The sequence below is a fragment of the Rhinichthys klamathensis genome, unplaced genomic scaffold (assembly GCF_029890125.1).
Source record: "Rhinichthys klamathensis goyatoka isolate OS25496 unplaced genomic scaffold, OSU_Roscu_1.1 h1tg000220l_1, whole genome shotgun sequence".
Taxonomy (NCBI): Eukaryota; Metazoa; Chordata; class Actinopteri; order Cypriniformes; family Leuciscidae; genus Rhinichthys; species Rhinichthys klamathensis.
This window is the reverse complement of record NW_026606744.1, coordinates 2,163,708-2,189,930: the sequence shown is the minus strand read 5'-3', so window position 1 is coordinate 2,189,930 and position 26,223 is coordinate 2,163,708. Positions and strand designations below refer to the sequence as shown.

At 37.7% G+C, this 26,223-nt stretch overlaps 2 protein-coding genes across 3 annotated transcripts; one reads left to right on the top strand and one right to left on the bottom strand.

Moving 5' to 3' along the window:
• The first annotated feature begins 1,349 nt into the window (after positions 1–1,349).
• Positions 1,350–19,738, top strand: lck (LCK proto-oncogene, Src family tyrosine kinase). Its single transcript, XM_056264385.1, has 13 exons — positions 1,350–1,625; positions 3,949–4,052; positions 6,227–6,290; positions 6,380–6,470; positions 6,663–6,764; positions 7,283–7,386; positions 7,922–8,071; positions 8,226–8,378; positions 10,567–10,746; positions 16,449–16,525; positions 18,982–19,135; positions 19,277–19,408; positions 19,496–19,738. Exons 2-13 carry the CDS (start codon positions 3,954–3,956, stop codon positions 19,699–19,701), a joined length of 1,512 nt encoding a protein of 503 aa, XP_056120360.1. The 5' UTR covers positions 1,350–1,625; positions 3,949–3,953; the 3' UTR covers positions 19,702–19,738.
• A 1,443-nt stretch (positions 19,739–21,181) lies between these two features.
• On the bottom strand, positions 21,182–26,159 carry tmem54a (transmembrane protein 54a). Of its 2 annotated transcripts, none has more exons than XM_056264383.1 (6): positions 25,980–26,159; positions 24,764–24,960; positions 24,485–24,544; positions 24,107–24,298; positions 21,877–22,011; positions 21,182–21,641 (listed from the first exon to the last, which is right to left on the bottom strand). In XM_056264383.1, the coding sequence occupies exons 1-6, from the start codon at positions 26,029–26,031 to the stop codon at positions 21,531–21,533; spliced, it is 747 nt and encodes a 248-aa protein (XP_056120358.1). In that variant the 5' UTR covers positions 26,032–26,159; the 3' UTR covers positions 21,182–21,530. The 2 variants fall into 2 exon arrangements, with proteins under 2 accessions (XP_056120358.1, XP_056120359.1); XM_056264384.1 differs by having other exon boundaries at positions 25,898–26,142.
• Positions 26,160–26,223: the final 64 nt, after the last annotated feature.

Genomic DNA, 26,223 nt, shown 5'->3' with positions numbered 1-26,223 from the left:
AACATCTATCACATAACTATTTGCTTAGTTTAGTTTTTGTGTTAAAACACATCAAATATTTTTAATCTCTTAAATTTTCCACAGATCTCCCAGAACCCCCCATGTGGTCCCAATACCCCAGTTTGAAAAGTTTTGCTATGGATTCACAATCTCAAAACATCAAATGAACATTTGCTCTCACAAGAAATGTAACTGTGAATATGTAACTGTCTGTTAAGATGATCTTAACCCCCCACTCAACATCCCCCCTCCTTCAAACCCCCCTCTTCTCAACCACAAGACCCCCAAAGAATGGAAAAACAATTGTTTCAGTCTTTTACTCAAATTGAGAACCAAAAACTAAACAAGAAATCCAGGATTTGACGTACTTGTTGCAAAACTGACCCCATATGTGGTTCATCTTTTGAGGGATTCTCATTGAGTAATAGGCCAACATATAATTAATATTCACTGTATAACATCCCCATCCACAACCCACCCACACCCCCCAACCACAATGAAACTCGTATTTTTGCTGTGATCAGTGCACTCACCACATGAAGAACCTGGTCAAACGTTTCAGTCATGTTGAATGACATAAATAAAAATAAATAGAAATGACAGAGGAGGCTTGGGCGTCATGTCTAAATTAAGATGAGTGTTCCTGCAGTAGAAAAGTAGAAGAGAATGTACCTCATTTCCTTTGAATGTTTGGGCTGCGACTTCCTGCAAATGCATGCTCTATCTGCAGACTGATGCCACAACAAAAGTGTGCGGTCTGCTTGGAGAGAGCGAGAAACAGAGAGAGAGAGACGGGTTTAAACGGGTTTAAGAGACAGATCTGAAGAGAGGCATGAGATGGGTTAGCATCATCTCCAAGAAGCTGATTGAAAAAAAAATTGACTTTACCTCAAAATTTTGCATTTGCATATTAGTTTAACTTTATTGCATATACATGTTGCAAATAGCATATTAGGCCAACTCTGTAACAGAGCAATGTTTGTTTCAAAGTGAATCAGAGGCTTGATTTTTGTGTGTGTGTTTACGAATGGGGACAAATGCTGCATAGAATAGCAATGTAACCCTTTTAAGCATGAATATTCAAATGTTACGTTTTGTGGCTCTATTCCGTACAAGTAGGCCTACAAGCCAAAAACCCATGAGTGCCGTTAATGTTTCCACTCTTTGACATAATGGCGCGACAAAACCAGGTGACAAGTGGAGTCCTGACCCATAAACCTTCACTCCAATGACACCAGCTGCTCAGAGTAGTGTGCACCTGCTGAAAAAAATGTTAAATATCAGCTCAAACACCTCAACGACAGGAAGCTCTATCATCAGCTTGCTCTGAGTCTGCACCACTGTGGTGTGTGTGTGCGTGTGTGTGTGAGAGAGTGATGCTTTCACAAATGATGTGCCTTTGTTAAGGTGGGAAGTCAAACTCTGACGTGACTTACACAACTTGACACTTTAGCAGCACATGTCATCGAAACACGCCGAAGTTTTACAGACCTCTTTGTTTTGTTCGTAATCTTGGTTTAGATGCTCTGTGGAAAAATGTGTTCTTCATAAAATATAAAGCTAACGACATGGGAATGCCTGCTGAACTGGCCCATCACTGATATCAGCATCTTTCAACAGAAAAGGTGAGTTTTACAAGCGGGTTGCTACTTTTTCCTCACTTAAATCGAGGCCCAGATTAATTTGAACGAGTACAGGTTATCAAACCGGTACTTGCAGGCAGTGGCTACTTTAAATAAATGAATGATTTATTGGATGAGACTTTACAAGGTAAAACTAAAGCCTGAGACAAACTGAGATAGATGGGGCAGATTATACTTAAAAAAATAATTTTATAAGGCTTAAAATATAAGAAAAAAAGAAAAGAAATCAAAAAGAGTTTTAAGCTGAGCTCATAATATTTGCTATTAGGCCTATGTTTGATATTTTATTTTCTCAAAAAAAATGGAACAGAACACTCAGTGAATTAATAATGTAAAGTTTAAATCCAGGTATAAAATATTACTATTCTGAAGTAGAAAAGTAGATGTGAGTGTGTTCGGATTGAAATAATATCTCTGCACAGTTCAAATCGAAATTTCTAGAACACGTTTGCGCTGTCGGCTGCTTCGCGATTAAAATTCGTTAAATTTGTTATTTCATTTGCAAAGTAATTCACAAAGGAAATATGCTATAGTGATAATTTAATGTATGTCATCACTGGTTGTGTTGTTTTTGTATCCGACCTAAAGGTCAGTCAAGAACAACTGCATGATTTTACATTTAAATTTTGATTCCATCACTAGGGGTGATTTTGGATTGAGTTTTCACATAATATTAAAACAGTGAAATAGAAAAGCCTGGGGGGGGGGGGGGATGGGATTTTCATAAATGCTGGGGAAATGATTTTCATTTACAAATAACATTATTGCCTTATTCCTAATCCAAATCAAACTATCATGATGTATATGTTAAGATCATTTATTTATTTATTTATTAGGGTAAGTGTCAGTCATAAAATGGTACACCTTTCTCTTGTGCAGGAGAACCGCTAAAACATTGAGGTAAAATAAAATAACATAAAAAACAACAGCTCTGTATAATAAAGAAGGCAAAATCCCAAAATATTTTTTGGCTGTTTGGTGTGAATCAGTGAAGTGTATCCCTCATGTCTCTCTTGACCTCTGTTTCCTCTCCAGCATAATGCAGAGACAGTGCACAGTGATATATGAAAAACTTGTGATTGGGATTCCAGAGGCATTTGATATCTTTGATTTTATTTCAGACCTATAAAAACACATCTTATGTAACAGGAGAATCTGGAGGCCTAAATGAACACAAAATCATTTGTCATCAGCACCCTCATGTCGTTCGTATGACACTTTTTGTCCTGAATTTTTTTTTAAATATCGTAGTGTTTGTTCTCCATATAATAAAGTCAAAACAACATTGGACCCCAATGATTATCCCTTTAAGTGATTAGGAACACCTATGTCATACAAACTATTAACTATGCTTGGTTCTTCATAAAGCAATCTGAACCCAAAACATTTGACCTTGCTGTGCATCTCTCGAGACTCATTTGCACTGATACTGGTCGGGTCAGGTACAGGCCGGAGGTCAGTGGAAAGTCTTGTCTCTGTTTAGAGATCCTGCTTTGATTTGGGCTGTTCTCTCAAACAGTCCCAGGAGTTCACAGTGTTCACTTTGACCCAGAGGGTTGAGCTTTTCCTGACCCAACAAGTTTCTCACGGGTCCAAAGCCCACAGAGACATACACATTGTGTTAGCACATGAACTCTGATTATTTATCTGTTTAATGGAAATGAAAATGCTTTTGGGCTTGTGTGTTTACATATGGATAAACTACAGTACGCTGCATTCTTACATACAAACACTTATGTACAGGGATGTTTAAATGAATGTTCTATATTCATAATGCAATGTTCAATGTTTAAGACAAGTGAAAAATACACCTAAATCGTTCACTAAGAAAACTGTCTCAAACTTATGTGAGTTGGAAAAAGGGTCTAGAATTCATTAAGAGTATTAACCTCCTTTACAGATCTGGTCCAGAACTTTTCGTTAATTTTTTTTTAATAGACAGCTTAACCCACGGACACAAAAAAATGGTAAAATATATAAACTGAATGTTTTTGGCTCTATTTTTTTCTGATAAAACAGGAAATACACTCTCCATTAACTCCCTCTTTGTTTTAAAGTGAGCAGTCCTACACATTATTTAATGTAATAAAACTCAAAGAGAAAGCATGCCAACAAATAAAAAAATTCACACAATAATGTCACAACCTTTTTATTTATTATCCATTTTATTTAGCCACTACCCTGCTTTTGTTTGCCAGAAGCTAGATCGATGCACCTATTGCACTTACGAATCCATGAATTTATTTAGGCTATATTACAGTCAGAATTATGATAGTTGTCGTCTTCTGTTTTCTCTCATTTTTAGTAAATATGGGGAACTGCGGCTCTTTTGATCCTGATGACGAATTCTCCTACCATCCAGATGAATGGTGTGATCAATGTAACTGTCCAAAGCCTCCAGCTAGTCAGGTACGTTTGTGTATGCTAAAGAGAATTTTATGGCACAGTTAATACTTCTTTTTTCTTTTCTTTTTTTCACATGCAATTATATAAATAACCACTAAGTTAGATTATAAATTAGGTTAAACAGACGCTTGCGAAAAGATTGAAAGTGGAAGGGAAAAAGTATCGGCAGTTATAGCAACAAAGCATACTGTGCTTTTCTTGTTTTCCACAATATTATAGATTTACACGTCACAAAAACACTAGGCCTATATCAAAAATTTTGATGCGTTTCCACAGTTATCAACATCGCAAATTTAGTAAAGTTTATACTATTTTCATATTTAAACAATTTAACACACATTTATAACGCTATACTTTGTGTTTTATTACTTTGGAAGTAAATGACATAAAACTTATTAACGAGGGCATTTCTAGGCTTACAACAGTTGAGGGAGTGAGGGAAAATTTGACATCTTTCTCTCTTCTCACCGCACTAGCCTACTATTGTTTTCCTTCTTTGGAAAGTCGTGGAAGCGATATCGCAGATTTTTGCTTTTGCTTTTAGAATGCAAATACAAAAATTATATTTGCCATCATCTCCCATTCACCGCTATAGAAGTTTACACAAAACGGTGATTTCCGCTTCTGAGAAACTCGGAAATGTGAGAAGGGTCTATTCTGTGGTTTGTTTTCTATACTAAGCTCGTTTACGGTTAGCTAGCTGTGCTAGTGTCGTTACAAGATATTTGGCTTGAAGAACCAAGATCTTTGCACCCCACAAAAATTCCTAGGAATCCCCATGGAAGTCATTGAATAATTCACACACTGAGCATTAGAAAATGTTGCAGTTTTTTTTATTTTTTTTTATTAATATATTGTTTCGGAATTGTGAGACTTAAGAACAGGCAGGTTGTAATGTGAGACAGTGACAGAAGTAACTAATATGTAGGGAGACGAGAGAGAAAGGAAGTGGTGGAGCCGTTCTCTACACTAAACACATGCATTACAAATTTCTGTGGTATAAAACATAAGGCAAAACACAACAATGTCTTACAAAGTGCTACACAAAGCATTTTTTGAAAAATGCCTATAGCTGAAACTGAAATGGAAAATGTGTGTTTTCAGGTGATCTTTCAATATGAAATGGCAAGATGTTTAATTTAGTTTAGTTTAGTCAAATAAAATTGGAAAATGATTTATGATACTGATTTACGACGACCTTTGGTTTGAAAAGGGGAGAAGATGAAAATCCTAAATGCGTAAGCAAGGCTTATGTTAAAACAGACTGACAATCTCAGTAGATCTTCTAAACATGGTTAAATATGGTTGACCACTGACCCCACACTCTTAAAACTGATGTGATAAAAATAACACAACCCGTGTTATTTTTTAACACATCTGTGTCTAGGGCAACACATTTTGTTTTACTTTTAACTCAAGCAATGTATTATCCCCTCTTAACACAGGTAGTTTTTAGATCTTTTACAGACTAATATGTTCTAATCACACAATTTGTCAGGCGATATGTCTTAATCTGAAATTGCCTGATGTTTAATTTAGTGTAGTTAAAAAATGTGGATAATTACTTATTTCATTTAATTTTCTGATTAAATTAGACTCGAATACACATTCTTTGTGGCTAAAACACCTCCAAGAAAAAATGATTAATTAATTGTATCTGTTCCTACTGTGGTCTGTCTGCGATGATGTGATTCATTGTTTAGATGGGTCAACCCATTCAGGGTTACATAATTTGAGGGAAATGTGCCTTTGTGTTGGTTATCAATTGGAGACTAAAACTTCTAGCTAAATTTGAGGCTCATTTCCTCGTGATGTCTTTTTTTTTAAAGTAGATTAGAAATTAAAGAGAACAACACATGTTGTTATTGCATAATGAGAATGATGGAATGTTTACTTTTACTGTGGTAGTTCTTTCATAGGCTGTGAGAGAAGAAAATAAGAACAGCTCCACCCTGTTTAGGGAAGTGGCTTTGTTTGGTTTATGACATTGTTAAATTATTGACATTGATGAAATGATCCAGATATTGAGGTTTTGATATCATAAAGAGCTCATTAGGGAAATTGCTAATCATAATCAAATAACTAAAACTGCTATCCTTTAGTAATTAAAAAAAAAATATATATATATTTCTTTATTTCTTTTTTTTACATTGTGCTCTCTTCTCTCTCACACACAGAACTTTGATCCTCTGATTCCGTATCCATCCCAGTACACTCCTCCACCATCATCTCCTCTTCCAGGTGAGATGATACGTGAAACACCTGTCCTACATTTTTTTCTCTTTAATGTGTGTTTCAGATAGCTCACTCTTGTCATCTTTGTATTCCAGAAAACATAGTGGTAGCCATATTCAAATATGAGCCAAGCCACAGTGACGATCTTGGGTTTGAGAAAGGGGAGAAGATGAAAATCCTAAATGCGTAAGCAAAGCCTATGTTAAAACAGACTGACACTCTGTGCCGATTATCTAGACATTGTTGACTTTTGGGTTTTGAGAAGTTGAAATGAACTAAATGTCACTTGTAGGTTTAGATCAGAGTCAGGGTTACCCTGTTTAAATTTTTGTGTGGTTTAAAACACTGTTCTGGTATGTGTATATGTGTGTTTCTTAGCGATGATCCTGAATGGTACATGGCAGAGTCTCTGTTTACCGGGCAGAAGGGATACATACCACAGAATTTTGTAGCAAAACTGAACAGCATTGAGACAGAACCGTAAGTAATGTAACGTTCAATTGCATTCGGAGCGCACACACATGTATACCCAAACAAATCCACAAATACTCATGTATACCCAAACATATCCACACAATCACAATTATAGGCATGTATGCAGATCAGCTGCTGTGGGTTTTTGAAAAGAAAAGATCAAATCAGCTTCCCCCACAATGAGATTTGGGAAATGACGCCCAAAACTGTGGCTGAAAGGTGATTCATTCAGGGTATCCCTTGTCGCTTATGACAGATGATTTATGGGGTGTCCGTAATGGAAAGAGAAGAAAAAAAATACTCCCACAAATCACACAAGTTTCTGAGCATCACTATGATAAACCACTCCAGTACTTGCTGATGCCACATTTCTGCGTATGTTCAGTGTCTCTCTTCTGAGCGTGGGAGGAGTGAAACGCCCCAACCCTGTATCTTCAAAACAATTTAAACTCAAAATAAATGATCCAAATGAGATACTTAATGAACCAAAGCCCTAATAAAATGACAATAATGTTGTGTTGCAGGTGGTTCTTTAAAAATCTCTCCAGGAACGACGCCATGAGGCAATTACTGGCCCCTGGTAACACACAGGGCTCCTTCCTCATCAGAGAGAGTGAGACCAACCCAGGTGTGAAACAACGCATTGCTTCTCACACAACAACAAAAACAAACACAAAAGCATGAGGCCACATCAGACAGTGCCACAGTCCCATAGTCCCGGTGCCAAGACACATGACTTGGGGGGAGGGGGGGGGGGGTTACTATATTTCTCAGGGGGGCTAGCGATTGAAATCGTGTACCGAGGGGGGGGGGGGGGGGAGGGGGGATTACTATATTTCTCAGGGGGGCTAGCGATTGAAATCGTGTACCGGGGGGGGGTTACTATATTTCTCAGGGGGGCTAGCGATTGAAATCGTGTACCAGGGGGATTACTATATTTCTCAGGGGGGCTAGCGATTGAAATCGTGTACCGGGGGGGGGGGGGATTACTATATTTCTCAGGGGGGCTAGCGGTTGAAATCGTGTACATTTGCTAAATTGTTGCTAAAACATTTTCTACATGTCATTAACTGTAAAAAGCCTCCAGTCTAGAAATTCTCTGTGTTGTGAAAGTAGATGTGCACTTGGCAGCCGCTGATTGTCTTCTTGTTCTGGTGCCTCAGGTAGTTTTTCCCTATCTATGCGAGACCTTGACCAAACACAGGGTGACATCATCAAGCACTACAGAATCCGCAACCTGGACGCAGGCGGATTCTACATCACCACCAAGATCTCCTTCACCTCCCTCTCAGAGCTGGTCAAACATTATTCACGTATGTTTGAGTATTCATATGTGCCTTAGACAAATCGCTTGTCAGATTATTTATAAAAGACGTAAGACAAGAACAGTTCGATCAGGCTGTTTATAAGAGCCCAAATGAAGTGTTGTTGAAAAGTGACACGATTTGTTTCTCTTTCTCTGTGCAGGAGAGGCTGATGGACTATGCGCCCGCCTGGTGAAACCGTGTCAGACCCGAGCCCCTCAGAAGCCCTGGTGGCAGGATGAGTGGGAAGTTCCCCGTGAGTCTCTCAATCTAGAGCGCAGGCTGGGGCAAGGGCAGTTTGGAGAAGTATGGATGGGTAAGAAGTGTTTTACTTCCTATTTCTCAACAACAGAATTGAGTATTTTTACAGTGGGGATTAATGGTAATCGGTTACTTTCTTGACGAATAAACATAAAGCATATTTTCACATATTTTTATATACATTGAGACAATGTCAAACCACTTGGAACACCAGTACAAGAATACCCCCCCCCCCCAAAAAATGCATTTAAGCATCCAGGTGCCTGGGCAGGTCTGTCTGTGCTTGTCTGGAAATGTTTGTGAGTGTGAGCAAACATTGTGAATTGGACCATCATAAAAGGGTATTGATAAACATGCATCTACAGGCTAAAGAGTATGTGCTGCTCTTTGAGTGTCTCAGCAACCGCCTGGCATATCATAACTGTAAATACAGTAAGCTTGTTGGAACGTTTGACAAATGTTCAGCATTGAAGTCAGTCAGAGCACTGTAAATTAGCAGATTCAGCATTTTGGTCTCACTCATCCTGTGATCTAAGACAATTATACTCATGTATGTGTGCTTAAACTCACTCTTTACACTCAACACAACTAACAACAGGCATTCGTAACTCACCTTGAATAACTTTTAAAGATGAATTTTGGGTGAAATGAACTTTTGTGGTAGCTATTGTATTTATCTATCTAGAACAGAGATTCTCAACCGTTTAGATTTAAATTTTGTGTTGGACAAAATTCATAGCCCCGCCATATAGGCTAAGATATTTTCCTAATTTCTGATGTAATTATGACAAAGCTGCTTGTTTTCAAACAGAAACTGGTAGTATTAATATGTTACAATACGTCATAAAACGAAAGTTCTTTTCTTCCCAATTGTGACGTATATCTGAGTGAAATAAACAAGAATAAATGTAGGGCGGGGCTTGATTTTGTCCATTGAGAATTGCTTGGTTTGTTGTGGTTTGCTATAGCTGTGATCTCATGAGTGACGAGTTGTCTTGGGGCCAGTTGCTTAAACGGTCACTAAGTTAAGACTGTGTCTGATGAACTAGCAATTAGTTAGAGCTTATCAGTCTTATTTTTTTTTTCGGATTCAAATTAGACCAATCTCTTTTAATGTAATTGACCAGTCTTGAAGAAAAAAATGAGAAGACTTGGTTCTCAGTTGTTCTCAACCAATGGGCCTGATCAGTTGAGAACTGATCTAGAATATTAAGTAGGCTATATTCATTATGATACACAATTTTGTTTAGTTACCAACAGGATGCTGCAGTTTTGTGATTATTACAGTAACATCATCTTCATATACGGCCTACACTCTATATGTTGAGAAGATTTAAATGTGTCAAGTTTTTAAACATAAACAAACTACAGCAGTGAAATCATGCTTGTCCTGTGTTGACCCTAAAAATAGAACTATGGAAGTCACATCAATGCTTGAGTTTTTACCACTTCCTGTTCCTGGTTGCCATAGCAACTGACTTGTTATCATCACTGCCTGTCAGCTCCGTGACCACGAGAGCCCGCATCATAGGTGCCATTTTGTTTGTTTTTTGCAGTGAATGACTTTCTTTATTCAAATGAAAGAACTGTTCCGTGTAATGGACCGGTTCATTAAACCTCGGTTATTTTCATTGGTGAGATAACATCACACAAATCAAGCCCATAGAAATAAAGTCAACCGGTTATAAAGCAGTCAAACAATGTGAAGCCAAAGAAACTCAATGAAGGAAAACATTGTGAATTTCTCACACAGCAAATTCTTTACAAGCACCCTTATGCAAAAACACTCTCATGATAAGGAAGTAGCAGTAGTTTTCACATGGCCACTTATTTCTAAATTTTTTTATAAGTATGTGATCCAAACAGAAAGATTAAATTCAGACCTTAATGAAATAGTTCGTCTCAAGTTGGTGAATGAGTTTCTACATGTTTATTTTTGAGAATCAGATTATTGAGCCTAAAAGGGATAGTCAAACACACAAAAAATAAAACTCTATAATAATTTACTCACTCTCATATTCCAAAACAATATGACTGTTCTTCTGTGGAAAACAAAAGAAGAAATTTTGAGATTTTTTTGTCCATATACAATGGAAATCAATGGGCATGGTTGGCAACATTCTTCTTTTGTGTCATACAGGTTTGAAACAACATGAAAAACTTGATGACAGAATTTTCATATGGGTGAACTACTACCCCTTTAAAATAAGACATAATCACTTTTTCTCGCTCTCCTTTTATAGGGCTGTATAACAACAACCGTCGAGTGGCTATCAAGAGTCTCAAGGCAGGTACCATGTCCATGAGTGCTTTCCTGGCAGAAGCAAACCTGATGAAGACCCTGCAGCACCCTCGACTGGTGCGACTTTTCGCTGTGGTTACACAGGAGCCCATTTATATCATCACAGAGTACATGGAGAACGGTGAGACACACAGATGCACTTACACACTCGTTCAAACAAAGGAGGGGAGAGTTCAATGAAATGACAAATGCTTCATAGTACTAAATGATTCATCCCTGCATTTCACCTGAACGTTCTTTACAAAACACAGACAGTCTCATTGAGTAACTTCCATTTAAATTTTCATCAGGATTTCATGATCTAACAAGTCTGAGTAGTATCAGGGCCGTGAGCACTGTCTGAGCGTTGTTTGAGTGTGTTAAAGCCCAGAGCAGTTCAACAGTTGTGTCCGCTCTATGAAAACAAAGCTTTCTCACAGCTTTGAAGATACTGAAGGCATCTCAAAATGCGTCCCTCACTCACCTGAATGACTCTGTACAGTATTTTTGAGGGGCAACTTTTTTTCGGTCTCTTTCATTGACCGCAGTGTTTTTTACATTTACAAACATGTGGTCTGCCTCTTTTTCTTATGGACGAATGCACAGCCAGTGCTGGGGAAAGTTACTTTGAAAAGTAATGCATTACAATATTGCGTCACTCCTTTAAAAAGTAACTAATTGCGTTACTTAGTTACTTTTTAGAAAAGTAATGCGTTACATTACTTTTGTGTAACTTTTTTTCTCACCTGGGCTGGGCTTGTTTTTTTATAACAACATTTTTTATATGTTTGGGCAAATGTAAAGACCCTTTCACACCAAAAGTGAAATAATAAGCCTCAGGCTGAAGGAAATGTAAATTTATGCGTGTACAGTAGAGGGCGCAGCTCAAGTAAACCTTTCAGCTGTGCTGCCTTTCTGGATAATGGAAGAATAGGATGCAGGAGTAAAAAAAGTTTCTTACCTACTTACAGACCAATAAAAACAAAAAAATCTATAGTCATTTTTGCCTATGGTTTTACCTGAATCATCGAAGGTCAGAAGCAAGTACATTGGTCAATAAATTGAGATTAAATGCATAAAAAATTGTGTTTTATTTAAAGCTGCAGTCCGTATCTTTTCCTCTTTGTCGCCATCTCTCTGTTCGAAATCTGTAACTGCAGTGATTCGCGGAATTATCATCTTTACGTGCGTTGTAAATCGGCATGAAACAGCGCGGAAGAACACAGTGTTTTGAGGCGAGTGCTGCTGTCAGTCACCGCGCTGTGTGGATACTGTCATACAGAATCACAGATTCATTTTTTGAAAGTTTGACCAACATAAGAATTTTCATAAGAAAATGTCTTCTGAACAAGTAAGTAACATCCATTTTTGTTCTGACCAACTAAGGGGGGAAAAGCATTGGACATGATAAGCTTCGTTAGATTTAATCAACGCGATTTACAGCAACCGTGCAAATAGCCTACTTTGTTCTCAAATTGTTCATGTTAACAACATCAGCATTGCGTGACTAATGTTAAATTTAATGTGTTTTATGGTTACCTGTGTAGTTCAGAATTCATATTCTCCATAATAGCAAAACGAGAAAGGCACAACAAAGGAAACTCCATAACTGTGTGAATTAAGAAAACGTACTGTTACACGATTGAACTATTGAAATGTCTTAACTTACTTGTTCAGCAGAAAAAAGCCGTCTCTTCTTCCGTTTTGAACCCCTTCAAAACACGGAGTTCACGCACTTTTCAAAAGCCCCGCCGATGTGTATCCTTGTGTTCGCATGAGACGGTTTCTTTCTCTTTCTCTAGCCACCTTAAATCCGAAGTACGAAGTCTTTTGGGTTTTATAACTGCTGAATCTCCAGTTGACACTGATGATTGTTGTTTGGATCTTTCTGGATGCCATAAGTTTAATTATGTAAAGTGCTGCGAGAAAAGCCTATACATCTAAACATCTCGTCACGCGCAGTATAGCCGGCTAGCCGAAACTCCTTCTTTATGTGTACGGGTGTGACGTAATGACGCAAAGACATGCTCGAATTTCCCGCGGAAACCCACCAGTACCACTGGAATTAAAATCATTATTACAAGCTAACCGTTTTGAATCTAGCTATGGCAAGCAGATAGTTTTGACCACTGGCAGAATAAGTTTTTTTTTTATATAATTATTTTGGATTATTTTTAACTTAAAAAAGTTAGGGACTGGAGCTTTAACATATTTAATTATTGGAGGTTTGCATAGTATTCTGATTCTGCCTTTCACTGATTGTATTCATTTTGAGGAATATTTAATCTTTTTTGTGCAAGTGAGATGAGTAAATGCACGCTCACAAGAACTACAATAACCCTCATCTTTACACACAACGCCTCTGCACTTCAGTTTGTCTCAACATGGGGACAAGAGCGCTGTCAGTCAATAAATGGTAAAACAAAGCAACTTGCGTTACTTATTTGAAAAAGTAACTCCGATATTTGGTAAATTTTAAAAGTAATGCGTTACTTTACTAGTTAATTGAAAAAAAGTAATCTGATTTGATGTAATGAGTTACCCCCAACACTGTGCACAGCTATGGACATTTTAAGTTTAACTATGATTATACATACATCTTTGTTAACATACAACGCCCACGTTCCCCCGTTTATTCATAAAATGGAGATTTAGCAACAGTATACACTACCGTTCAAAAGAAGTCTCTTAGGCTCACCAAGGCTGCATTTATTTGATCAAAAATACAGTAAAAACTGTAATATTTTTACAATTTAAAATCACTGTTTTTTATTTTAATATATTGTAAAGTATAATAAAAAATAAAAAAATGTTGCAGTCTTCAGTGTCACATGATCCTTCAGAAATCATTCTAACATGCTGATTTGGTGCTCAAGAAACATTTCTTATTATTATAATAAAACAGTTCACCCTAAAATGAAAATTTTGTGATTAATTAACTTACTCGCCCTCATGTCGTTCCAAACCCTTAATGTAAGACTTTCGTTCATCTTCGGAACACAACTGAAGATGAAGACAGAAAACTATAGTAAAGACATCATTAAAGTAGACTCCAGTGGTTTTACGAGGAGGCGCGACTGCTTTGTTTGCGCAAAAAAACATAATTTACAACTTTATTTACAAAATATTAATCTCAAACAGGCGTTGGACATATTTTGTCAAGAAAGAACTAACCCTTCAATATTTTTTTGGGATTATTATTTGTAACAATGTAAAAGTTTCAGTCCATTTAATTTGATTCTTGCTAAAATAAAAAAATAAAAAATCTTGACCCCAACCTTTTGAACAGTAGCTAGTGTGAATTTTCAAGATTAAGAGGGACCAAAAGTAAAACTTACAGATAAACTCAAACTTACAGTAAAACTCAACCACTAATCTGAATATTTGGGGGGACATGTCCCCGTCAAGGTGGTAGTTACGGCCCTGATGTTTATTCCTTCATAATGCCAGTCATTGTTCACTAAGCGGTTCTGACGTCTCCCGTAACACTCTTGTAAATAGCATGCATGCAGAGCTTGTGTTTCATATCTGGCATTCCCACCTTGAGTGTTCTATCTAGAACATACAATTACCCACTTTAGTTTTGTAGAACGCTTGTCCAATTCCTTGTGTTTTGTGTCACATCATTCTATTTTAGTTCTCAAAATGTTGGTGTTGTTGTAATACTCAGGTCTGATGCACATTTGAGAAGTTCCATTTCTTCAAAACATTTTTAAACAATTTTCCATCCCTGTTACCACTCCTGTCCTTTCTTCAGTATTAGTTCACCCAAAAATGAAAATTCTGTCATCATTCACTTAGTCTTGTTCATAACCCATATGACTTTCTTTCTTCTGTAGAACACCAAAGATGTTTAACAATGTTTATGCTGCTTTTTTCTGTTGTCAAGCACAAAAAAAGGCATAAAACCGCTTCAAATGAAATGGAAAATGTTGCACAAGTCCTAAAGACTACTTTTATGGTGCTTTTAGAATATTTCAGTCATTTTTGGAGCTTGACAGCCGTTGGTTTCCATTCGCTTTCACTATACTGAAAAGTGCAGCGTGAACCTTCCTCAAAATGTCTCCCTTAGAGAGAAAAATGTGTTCCACTAAAGAAAGAAAACCATACAGGTTTAAAGCACCATGATGACACTTTAAATTCTAGGTGAACTATTCCTTTAAACTAAAGGCTTGAGATGCTATAATATTGTTTGGTTCCCTTTTATTTTTGCGATATTCTCCTGAGAAACCTAAGGAGCCTAGGAGCTAAAGATCTTTATAGCTGCAGCTCTGTTGCGTTATGTTTCTCTAACTACTAATGCACAATAAAACCCTCATACAAACACAGCATCTCACTGCAACCTACTTAGAACAATGCACAGCACCATCAAACAGGCCTCACATAGAAAGCAGGGTCACAGTTATAGCGTGAATTCCATCACATTAAAAAGAGACGGAGTGAGGCAGAAAGCAGATGGACAGAGAAAGTGAGAGAGCGAGCGAGAGAGAGAGAGAGGAAAGGGCAGATACAATGTGAGGTATAGAAAGAAAGTCTTTGTTCCATAGGCTAGTATCGGGAATGCTTTCTAATTCAGAGCCAACCACCCAGAAACTCACTACAACAAATCAGACTCATAAATGGCCACCATGGTCACAGGTGTTCACAGAAAAGATCTCCACACCCTATCTCTTTTTAACGCAACAATAGCACCTTGGGTCGTCATCACAAGCGTATTGCGATGCACGTTATTCCATATGTAACCCAGTATGGATTGTTTGTTGGTCTCATTGCCCCTAAGAGGATTGCTGGGCCTCCAGAATGTCATATTGACCCCGACAGTAACAAAAGACTCTAAGAGGAACAGCCACGTTACTACAACGTCAGCGAGCTGATGGCAGAGCTTGTGAATGCTCCCGCTTTGTGTTCCCTCTTAAAGGAAGCTGATGGAACACTATGCTCGCCTTGTAAACCTCCCAATTATTTGTTTGGAGTCCATGTGATGTGTTTAAAAGTACAATTGTTGTCTGTGTTGTTATTTTAAAGAAGAGGTTGATGTGCCCCTTTTCCACCCCTCTGTCATTTTAACAATGGAGACAATGACAGAATGATTCAAAAACACTGAAACTTCATCTAAACTTAACCCACGACCTTGAATTTTACACCCTAATGTGATCTGAGATCAAAGGAATGTGTACGGCGCATGATATTAGAGTTCCTAATGGGGCATTTTCCGCTGCACCTTTGTGGGAATTTCCTTCAGGGTCAGTCAGTTCTTCTTTTTCCAACACAGCCTGTCGTCTCAAAAGCAACAACTTTGGCCTTTGACATTAAACGTCTCAGCGACTGATCCAAACTGGCTGCACTAATTTCCTGCAGTTGTTATGTTCTAGTTCTTGGATCTAATCTGAGTGCTATTGTTTGCGCTTCTCGGTAACTTTGAGAAGAGCTTACAGAACGTTTTAAGGACCAAAATAACAGCATTCATCTATCTGCTGTTTCCTTTTGCCTTTGAACTAAAATGACTGATGGAGAGAGCGTGCTTCCGGTAACATTCAGTTGTGGTAAAAGAATGTTTAAAAAAGGCTGCTGAAGACAAGAGAAGACTTACGAACTATAAATAAAATGTGTAGAAAAATCGAAGCAGTTTTTTTTAACATGTAACCTTCTATTCAGACTATTGCAGTGGATGCTGGGAGTGGAAAATACCCTGGTAAATCTCACTAGCGCCAACTAGTGTCTAGGTTTCATAGTCAAGCACATTTAACATTTTATGGTTTACGGTGCAAAGTTACTAAATTCTGTCATAGCATGTTTTGCTGTATATAAAATATATGCATGTTAAAATGTCGTGTTGACTTTTAGGCAGCCTGGTGGATTTTTTGAAGACTCCAGAAGGATCTAATTTAAGCATCAATGCGCAGATCGACATGTCCGCCCAGGTAGGCTGACCATATCATTTTTGGTGGGGGTGGGGGTGTCAATACTGCGCTCAAAACATCAGGGGTGAGACATCTGTGCCCCACAGGAAACAAACTATCCCAAATTTCTACTTGTTACAAGCTCAAGTCTACATTTCAGACCCTTGTATATTCTGTTAATCACTCATTCCTCTATTTGACCGCTGTCTCTAAGCTGGTGACGTCAGCATTACTCAGCTGCTGTTCTGCTTCCTAATCTTATGGTTAACAATGAGCATAACTGTGTGTGCTGGACCGAGTCTAGACATTTTAATACAACAACAACTACCCACACCAATCTATAAACCGACTAGATGAACAGACAATATAAATGCGTTCACAGATACTGTAGAAAATAAATTATTTCTTACTGGCATTACATTTACATTCACTGGGCAAACATACAGTTCTTTGTTTGTTTGCAGGGAAATATTGTATACAGATTGTGAGGACCTAAAACAGTAATTCTTGACCTAATTAATGACACTCCATGCTTCATTGAGAACATCTAATTACTATGGGAACAGTTCTGGCTGGAACGGTAGTGTAGAATCTAATAGAGTCCATGAACTATTGACAGACTGTAATTTTCTTAGTAGAGAGTTTGCGCTTTGATCCAGCTCTGGGTTTATTCCTAGAATCGACTGATCGGGTTAAAAATTAGGCTATCAGATGGTCTTGATCACTCATGGTATGAATGTCTTTAATAGTGAGTGTCTCATGCGCTCAGTGTGTAAGTGATTGGAGTGTGAAGATGAGAAAACACTGATGTTTTTGAGCAGTGTTGCAGGTCAGAGGTTCACAGGCATGGGATGTGACATGGGATAGATATAAGGAGATGGTCTCTCTCTTTCTTGGTAATGTGAAGAAACGATGGTATCGTTTTTCAAAATATTCAATGAAATGTTGGCGGAGAAAGGATAAGAGGGAAAGTGAGAGATGGAATGTTTTGAAGCGGCATTAAAAAGAGACATTTTGCTTCAGGCTTTCACAGCTTGTGCCGTGTGATATTTTTCAGCTATTCTTCTCCATAAAGTGAATGAGATCATTCAGGGCTTTTAAAAGGTCCTGGCGAAATGACTACTTATATACTTACAGGCCTCTTATCAACACACAGACACAGACATGCCCACACATTTATGCAAAACTGTCAGGCACTTTCACATTAAACCAACACGTTTTTGACGGTCTGTGTAACACTTCCTTGAACAAACATGCACATGGTGTCATAGTGCAACATCCTCTATAAAAAAATATGTACAGGGTTGCAACAAATGCAAAATCACACAACCATCATGCATCACCCATAATGCATCTGCACACACACACATGATAGTGTCTGGCCTCACAGTCTAATTTTATGTGAAAGAGTTTTAAAGCATGGCAGGAACACCAAAGAGCTGATCTGGGAGAACCGTTGTCCTTCCCTCTCATTCTACGCGTCTGGGTCAGAAATAGCAGACCTCTGAGAAGCACAGCAGCCATCACTGTTCTGAGATCAGGCAAGACTGGAGCTAGCTCAAACATGGGGAAAATAAGAAAGATGATGCATCAGGCATCAGGAAGTATAGCAGCAAACCAACCTTCTGAATGAAACCTATGGGTTTGTGCTGGGTGGAGTGGAGCAGTGGAGGTTAAAAGTCAAATCAAAGGAAGTTAAAGCAAAACCCTCCCTGTTTCAGGAACTGACCTCTGTCTGTGTAACGTGTTTTATGTTCGGAATGAAATACTAGCCTACTGTGTACAGTTTTGCAAAAATAGTATGTGAAACTTTTATGCAACAGTAAACTGTTATAGTATGGAATATTGTTGTCACATGACCATGTTGTTGCACATTCCATCATAAAAAAAAGAGGAATTTAATACTTTTATTCAGCAAGGATGTGTTAAACTGATCAAAACTGAGAGTAAAGACACTTATAATTTTACAAAGGATTTCCATTTCAAATAAATGCTGTTCTATTGAACTTTGTACATCAAAGAATCCTTTATCACGGCTGCTATCAAATCAGCTTTGTCATCACAGGAATAAATGACATTTCAAAAATATTAAGACAAAAAAAAAACTGTTGTTTTGAATTGTAATAATATTTAACAGTATTACTGATTTTATTGTATTTTTGATAAAATGAATGCATTTTACAGTATTTGACTGTTTTATAAAATAATGATTCATGGGGGAGATATACGATTTTTTTTTTAGCAAATATTAATTGCAGTTCATTTTTTACACTGGAAATAGAAGGTCAAGTAAAGCACACCGCATTGTGAGATACAGCATCTAGTGCAGTATTCTCTATTATATACACCAAATGTACGTCATCTTAGTATTTCATAAATACTTTGCATGGTATAAATACTGCAGAAATAATTGCATGGTAGTACATAGCGATAAATCACACACAGCCTTATTATTAACACTTTACTGCTCCCTGCAGGTCGCAGAGGGAATGGCTTACATAGAGCAGAAGAACTATATCCATAGAGACCTGAGAGCTGCCAACATTTTGGTGTCTGCTGAGCTCATTTGCAAGATCGCCGACTTTGGCCTCGCCCGCCTCATCGAAAATAACGAATACACTGCCAGAGAGGGTAAGGTCATCAGCTGCATCATGCTTTGGTCTGTCAATTTACCTTAGGATTACATCACCACAGAATCTCCGTTTATGCGAGAAATTCTGGCTGCTAAACTTTAAAAGACACCTAAAAATATGCCTTTTTAAAATCACACAGGTGCAAAGTTTCCCATCAAATGGACTGCACCTGAGGCCATAAACTACGGCACCTTTTCGATCAAATCAGATGTCTGGTCGTTTGGAGTACTGCTGACAGAGATTGTTACTTATGGAAGAATCCCATATCCAGGTAACAAACCAGCTCAATGTGCTTCCTGTTTGACCTCATTTTGCCATATCTCAGAATTTCTTTTCACTGTTACTCCTGATCTTTCAGGGATGACAAACCCAGAGGTGATCGCAAACCTTGAGAGAGGGTACCGCATGCCTTGCCCCGATAACTGCCCAGAGGCTCTCTATAACGTCATGAAACACTGCTGGACAGAGAGCCCAGACAACCGGCCCACCTTTGAGTACCTGCGCAGTGTTCTAGAGGACTTTTTCACCGCCACAGAGAGACAGTACCAGGAGCAGCCCTGCTGAAGAGATTCATCTTATGAACAGCAGAATTTGAACAAAATGACAGCCCATGGGGTCACATTAAAGACTTAATGTTTTGATGTTTTAAGTGTAGTAAAAAGACAAAAGAAACTTTTTTCATTTTGATGAGAATAAGCCAATGATTAACAGTGAAAATGAAAATTGTGTCAATTACCCTCACGTTGTTCCAAACCCGTAAAACTTTCGTTATTCTTTGGAACACAAATGAAGACCTTTTTGATGAAATCTGAGCAATTTCTGTCTTTCAGTTGACAGCTACGCAACTGACACTTTGATGCATCAAAAAGATCATAAAACTAATCCATGCAAATTGAGTGGTTTAGTCCAACTTTTCTGAAGAGACTCGATCGCTTTATGAACAGACTGAATTTAGGCTTTTATTCACATATAAACATTGATCAGCGAACAAAAACAGAAGCTCAACCGAACCTGATTGACATGCGAGAACAAACCTTATGTGGAAACTCAAACGTGCTGCTTAACACGAGAATGAATCTCATTGGTTCTTACTGAAGCTCAAACGTGCTGCGTAACACGATAATGAACCTCATTGGTACTCACGTCAAGTGAACATGCTTGAGCTTCCGTTTACCACAAATTATGTGCGAGTTGATGAATGTTTATACGTGAATAAAAGCCTAAATCTGTTTATCATATAAAACGATTGGGTCTCTTCAGAAAATTTTGGACTAAACCGCTCAATTTATAAGGATTCGTTTTATGATCTCTTTATGAACTTTTTGTAGCCGTCAATGGAGGGACAGAAATCAAAATTTTTGGGTGAACTATACCTTTAAACCGGGATTTGTGGATTGGTCTCAATGCATGAGAGAATGTCCTGCTTTGTGTTCACCCTTTGAGCTTTTCACCTTTTAGTATTTCTGCTTTCTGTGCATTCTGCTATTTTACTTTTCATTTTATTTTTTTTATTTTGTCTTTTTATTTTTATAAATAACTGCATCATGAACTACTGAACCAGTAAAACAGTCCAAGAGATAAATTGGCCTCATTCTGTCTCGTTTCATCTATTTAGACAGCTCTTTTACAGATTCACTGACCGCAGCTTGTTTTATTTAACAGGCTTAAAGTGACATTTCTTTTAGTTTCATTCTCACCCTCACAACATTGGGGTTAAGAGGTTATCAAAAGGTCATAGACCAACAATTCTTACCAGGGCTGCGTTTCCCAAAAGCATCGGATGTTTATCGTAGAGATCATCGATGGTAATTGTTCTATTATCAACTTAGGCTTATGATGCTTTTAGGAAACACAGCCCAGGCCAAAAATTAAACCAAGGAACATCACTTCCCAAGCATGGCCAATTATATTCCTATGAAACAGAGCCACACAGCCTTAAAAAAAAATTCTTTTTTTTTTCTTCAATGTAAATGTATAGTAGTTTTATAATAATAAAGAGTTTTATAAATATTTAGCAAAAATTATAGAGACTGTGTCCAAGCAATTCAGTTTCGAATAGAAAAGTATTTTTAATATAAATGTAACAAGGAAACCCATCAGTGCAGAAAATGTAACATTAAACACGCACATCAAACATGTTCATGAGGTTAATATATAAAACATGCACTTTATATAGTACTTGGTCACACAGTCTGACCGTTTAAGACTGAAGAATAACACTCATCATTAGTGCTTCATTAGATGTCGAAGCACCGCCTCTCTTCACCTGCTAGCCTCTTCAGTGAGCAGTACACTTTTATGTTTTATGTGCATTGGCACTTGGTATTTCTTGGTCCACTGTCATGCAGCGGTTTTGAAAAGCATGTATTGTTCATGTAATGTTTACTTTTGAATTACAGTTCACTTGTCTCCACAGCAAGTAGGTCATGTTGTTCTGCTGGCTCCTCCTCATTTGGATCATCTCCTGGTGGCATTGAGGTTTCTTCTGGCAGCTGGACACGCACCTAAACCCCAACATTTACATTGCATTCAAACACAAAGGTTTATCAAGTTTAATGTGGAGCTAGCATGCAAAATCGCTCTTAAAACAATCTGTAACCCAAAATGATTTCATATCAAATTCTGATTCGTCTTGATTGCATTCAATTCAAATGCAAGTCAACCTTTAACACTACTTTTATGCAGCTTTGCAAGTATTATAAGTTTTTCCTTCAGAAAAGCGCATGTAGATCTATTTACCCTTTTAGTGACGGTTCTTCTCCACGGGCAGCGCATCCGGAGGAACGACGTGCAGGCCAAGAAACAGCGGCAGGAGAACACAACCTCCACCGCTGACATCAGAATCAATGGAAACCATAGGATTAATGTAGTACCCTGGAGAGAGAAATATATCTTAAATATTGTTTTAAATATTGTAAATATATATTGTCTTCATTTCTTTCTTTTTTTTTGTATTTCCTTTCACTTGCTAATTTCGCATTATGTCCCATGGGGTTCCAACACCGTTTTACCAATGAATTTCCATGACTTTTGCATGACATTTCCATGCATTTGTGATTACTTGATTTTCTTTAAATAATAATAAATAAGCAATTTTAGCCAAATATGTAGAGCTGAGAATAAATAATTTTTTCAATTTAAAAATTCCATGCCGAAACCTGACGCCTTATTTATAAAGTTGTGCATAGAAGCATCCTAGTTGTGAGCATATGTTAGGGATAATGTACATCCAGCCGGTTGTTATCTCAGAATAAACCTCCGACAGGGTGATGAGGACCCTGACGTGAAGCGGATGCAAGTTTCTTCAAGCGTCTTGGAGACGATGCCACAGTACTTCTAGATTTAGACTGTCTCAGTTTTTTCTGTTTCTTCATGTAATCACAGACAGACTTGATGACTGTAAGATCTGGGGCCTCATGTATCAACACTGCGTACGCACAAAAACACGGCGTACGTCAGCTTTCACGTTCACGGCCAGATGTACTAACAGTACAAACTTCATGTCTGGCGTACGTACATTTGTCGTGATTTTTGTCCGTTGGCGACTCATAGAGGCAATAAAGTGAAGTGGCAAACATTACACCGCGAATTGTTCTATCGCACCACCAGCTGTCAGATATTGCTTATAATTTGTAATTGATCAATTATTTGACATATTATTGTCACACGAGTTTTTAAAAAATATTATATTATGCAATTAAGTAAGAACATATATAAAGCATGTCCAAATTGATACTACCCGTCTAGCAATGGCAGCGTTGGCTTAACTAGGAATAAAAAATAAACTTTATTAATTCGGTCAGTAAAGATAAAAAAGAAAGTAATATTTTTATTCAGCAAGGACACATTGAAGTGACAAGTAAAAGGGACACTAAATGCATTTATAATGTTACAAATGATAAGATTTCGACATCTGTTTGATTTAAGTTATTCATTAAAGAATCCTGAAAATACTATATCATGGTTTCCACGAAAATATGAAGCAGAAGCACAGCTGTTTTTAACACTGATAATAATCATAACTGTTTCTTGATCATCAAATCATCATATTAGAGTGATTTCTGAAGGATCATGTGACACTGAAGACTGGAGTAATGATGCTGAAAATTCAGTTTTGATCAGAGGAATAAATTACACTTTACTATATATTCACATAGAAGACATTTTCAGTGAAATTTCGCTTCTTGTAGGTTTCTTTTGCCAAAATGGACAAATTACCATATTTAAATTAATTTAATTGGGGGAGGAGACTGGGTGGGGCGTTGTGCTCGTGCATGTGCGCTCAATTTTACGTTAATTGGGATGTACAAAGAGAATATGCGTGGGATCCTTCGTACGCAGAGATTCATACATCTGCTTTTTTTGTGCGTACGCACATTTACAGCTTTGTCCGTACGCAATGTTTTAGTAGGAATTCACCGCAAGTCTTTTTGTACACGAGGCCCCAGATCTCCGTGTGGAGCACCGGCTGTTGTCAGACTCCTTGTGCATACAAAAATCTCACTGGATCAATGGTAAAAGGAATGTTTGGTAATGTAAACTGACTTAAAACCTTTTTTTTGGTGTAAATACTAACATGCTTCACATATATTTTAATAAACAAGTTATTTTCATTATTTTAATTAACACTGTTGTAATATTTTAATACTGGTATATGAGTGCAAAAGGTTTGTACACATGCACTTAAGTTGGCGTACACATTAGAACATTTGCACATTTGTTTTTTACCTTTATGGCTTTATTCCTCACTTTTAACATGGAATAAATTCAGGATAAAATCTGATCGTACATGAGTTTTATAATAGATTTACTTTGCTTTAGTGGCTTGAGATGCATTTAAGTCACCAAAACTGTTGCACACTAAAACAGAGAAAGAACTCTTTAAAAAATTTGGCATTTATGAGAATCATATCAGTCTTTTGCATTTAATTACACAAGGACTCATCAGACTGCCGATAAATTGACTTACATAGATGCGTGTGGGGTCAAAGGGGCATTCATTTGTGATGCTGTACAAATTTATGATGGCAGACCGGTTGCAGTGGGCAAACAGATTCTCCCCATCCAGATATATGACCCTCACTGTAGCAACACTGATTCCCACTGCAGAGGCGGCACCCAAAAGAATAGCCAGGACACTCATAACTAATAGAAACCAACTCTGCAACAAAGATAGAATGTGTTCCGAAATAAATACATGAATACTCTAAAACGAGTCTTTCTATAGAACAAAATAAAGTGAATGTTTTGAAGTGGCAGCAAATAAACCTCATGTAGCAAAAACACATAAATAACAAATGTGATCATAACAAAAAGGACAGTATTGAGTGTGGGTATGTGTACTCACCAGCAGCTGGTTTTTCTTGTTCTTTGAGAGAACAATAGCTGAAATTCCACCAATGATTGCCTGCAGGTTATAACATGGTCAGATGTATGAATTACAGTGTGGATTCATTCAGTGCAAGGGGTTAGTTTAAAGTTTCAACTAACACACCTGGCTATGCCTCATCTGGCTATGCCTCATCACTGGCAACTGGATAATGATCACAAACAAACTCTAATGTCCATAACAGAAATGTGGAGATAATAAGCAAGCAATATGTTACAGTTTTGAGGACGGACATACCATGAGTCCTGCCACAAGAGCAATGACATTGGAGATGGGGTAGACGAGTTTCCGGTTCCAAGTGAACACCTTTATGTGTCGAAGCACAGCTCCATGTACCAGTGCCGCCAACAAGAAGTTCACATGACCAACCAGCACCAGTCCCAAACCCATCTTCATCAGGATCTTGTCATCCTTCAGACTGCCACAACAAATACCTACAGCAAACACACACAATATCAAGGAACCATAAACACAGAAACAGCAGGACATTGATGATAAAGGACCAGACAACAAATCATCATTTAAATTAAATGTCAAGGAACTTTGTGCACCATGAAATCCAGATGACCTTGAGACTACACTTTTCATGTGCCATGACTTCACTAAAAAGCAACGGGAGGTGATGAAATAACGGTCAGATGTAATGGAGATTCCCACACCTGAATTCCCATACACTTATATTTATCACAATTTACAGCTGTATTGTACACTTTCAACCATATCATTTAGATTTTTAAGAGATAATTTAGGAGAATAATACTATTAAATCCTCACTGTAATGGTTTGATCGTCATCATGACAGCGTAAATGTCTGTTTTTCAGGCTTCAGAAGACTTGACGTGTGGACATGAACGGACTACGTCTACGGTGTTTTTGCTCCACATTTTCAATATTAACTGTTAGTGCATGGAAAATATAGGCTATTATTTTATTGTGCTCCACAGAAGTCCTATAGGACAAGTTTCCTACTAGTTTGGAAGGACGTAGCTAATGGTGTGTAAATGAAGACGGAATTTTCATTTTCTGTGAAGTGCATTTATAATAACAAAACTTTCATAAAAAAATAAAAAAAACATCCCATCACAAAGGCTGCATTTAACACATTAATAGCGGATATCAAATCTTCCACACCATAAATCTAAACAATCTACAAAAAAGACATCAGGTCCGAAATAAACATTAATGTAGGCAACATTAGTATAAATGCCGGCCATTACTAAACTCGTAACATTCAGCCAGCGAGAGAGCGCTGTGTTGATCTATTATCAAGATAAACATGACCACACCCAGACCACGTTCGCGAGCCTGTTCATACTCCCACCCCATGAAATGAAATGAACACTTTACTTATGTAAATGATGCCCAACTCACCCGAATTCACCATCCTGAAGTCCTTCTTTCAGACGAAGTCATAATTAAAGGTTTAACATGTTCAAGGATCTTCTCCTCTTACCGTGTCTCTCAGGCTGTGTTCCTTCTTCCCGTTCACCTGCGTGTGCGTGCATGGCCACTCCCTCTCCGCGCGCTCACCTGATCCTGGCCACCCTGCAGGTGTCGCTGTAACCTACATGGAGTTTATACCGTCTCCAAGGCAAGCACTGTTATGTCATTAGATTGTTGACATTCTTTTTTTTCTTTTTCCAAAAAAAATAAATTCATTCTTTCAAATACACTTTTTACGAAACAAAGTTTGAAAA

What these genes read in the sequence shown, in the direction of transcription:
- lck (XM_056264385.1), top strand. Translation starts at nt 3,954, where the DNA reads ATGGGGAACTGCGGCTCTTTTGATCCTGATGACGAATTCTCCTACCAT. An exon ending in GTTTGGAGAAGTATGGATGG is followed by an intron (nt 8,379 to 10,566) that starts GTAAGAAGTGTT and finishes CTCCTTTTATAG; the next exon opens with GGCTGTATAACAACAACCGT. An exon ending in TGGAAGAATCCCATATCCAG is followed by an intron (nt 19,409 to 19,495) that starts GTAACAAACCAG and finishes CTGATCTTTCAG; the next exon opens with GGATGACAAACCCAGAGGTG.
- tmem54a (XM_056264383.1), bottom strand. Translation starts at nt 26,031, where the DNA reads ATGCACGCACACGCAGGTGAACGGGAAGAAGGAACACAGCCTGAGAGA. An exon ending in AACACAGCCTGAGAGACACG is followed by an intron (nt 24,961 to 25,979) that starts GTAAGAGGAGAA and finishes TGTTTGCTGTAG; the next exon opens with GTATTTGTTGTGGCAGTCTG. An exon ending in TTGACCCCACACGCATCTAT is followed by an intron (nt 22,012 to 24,106) that starts GTAAGTCAATTT and finishes TTCTCTCTCCAG; the next exon opens with GGTACTACATTAATCCTATG.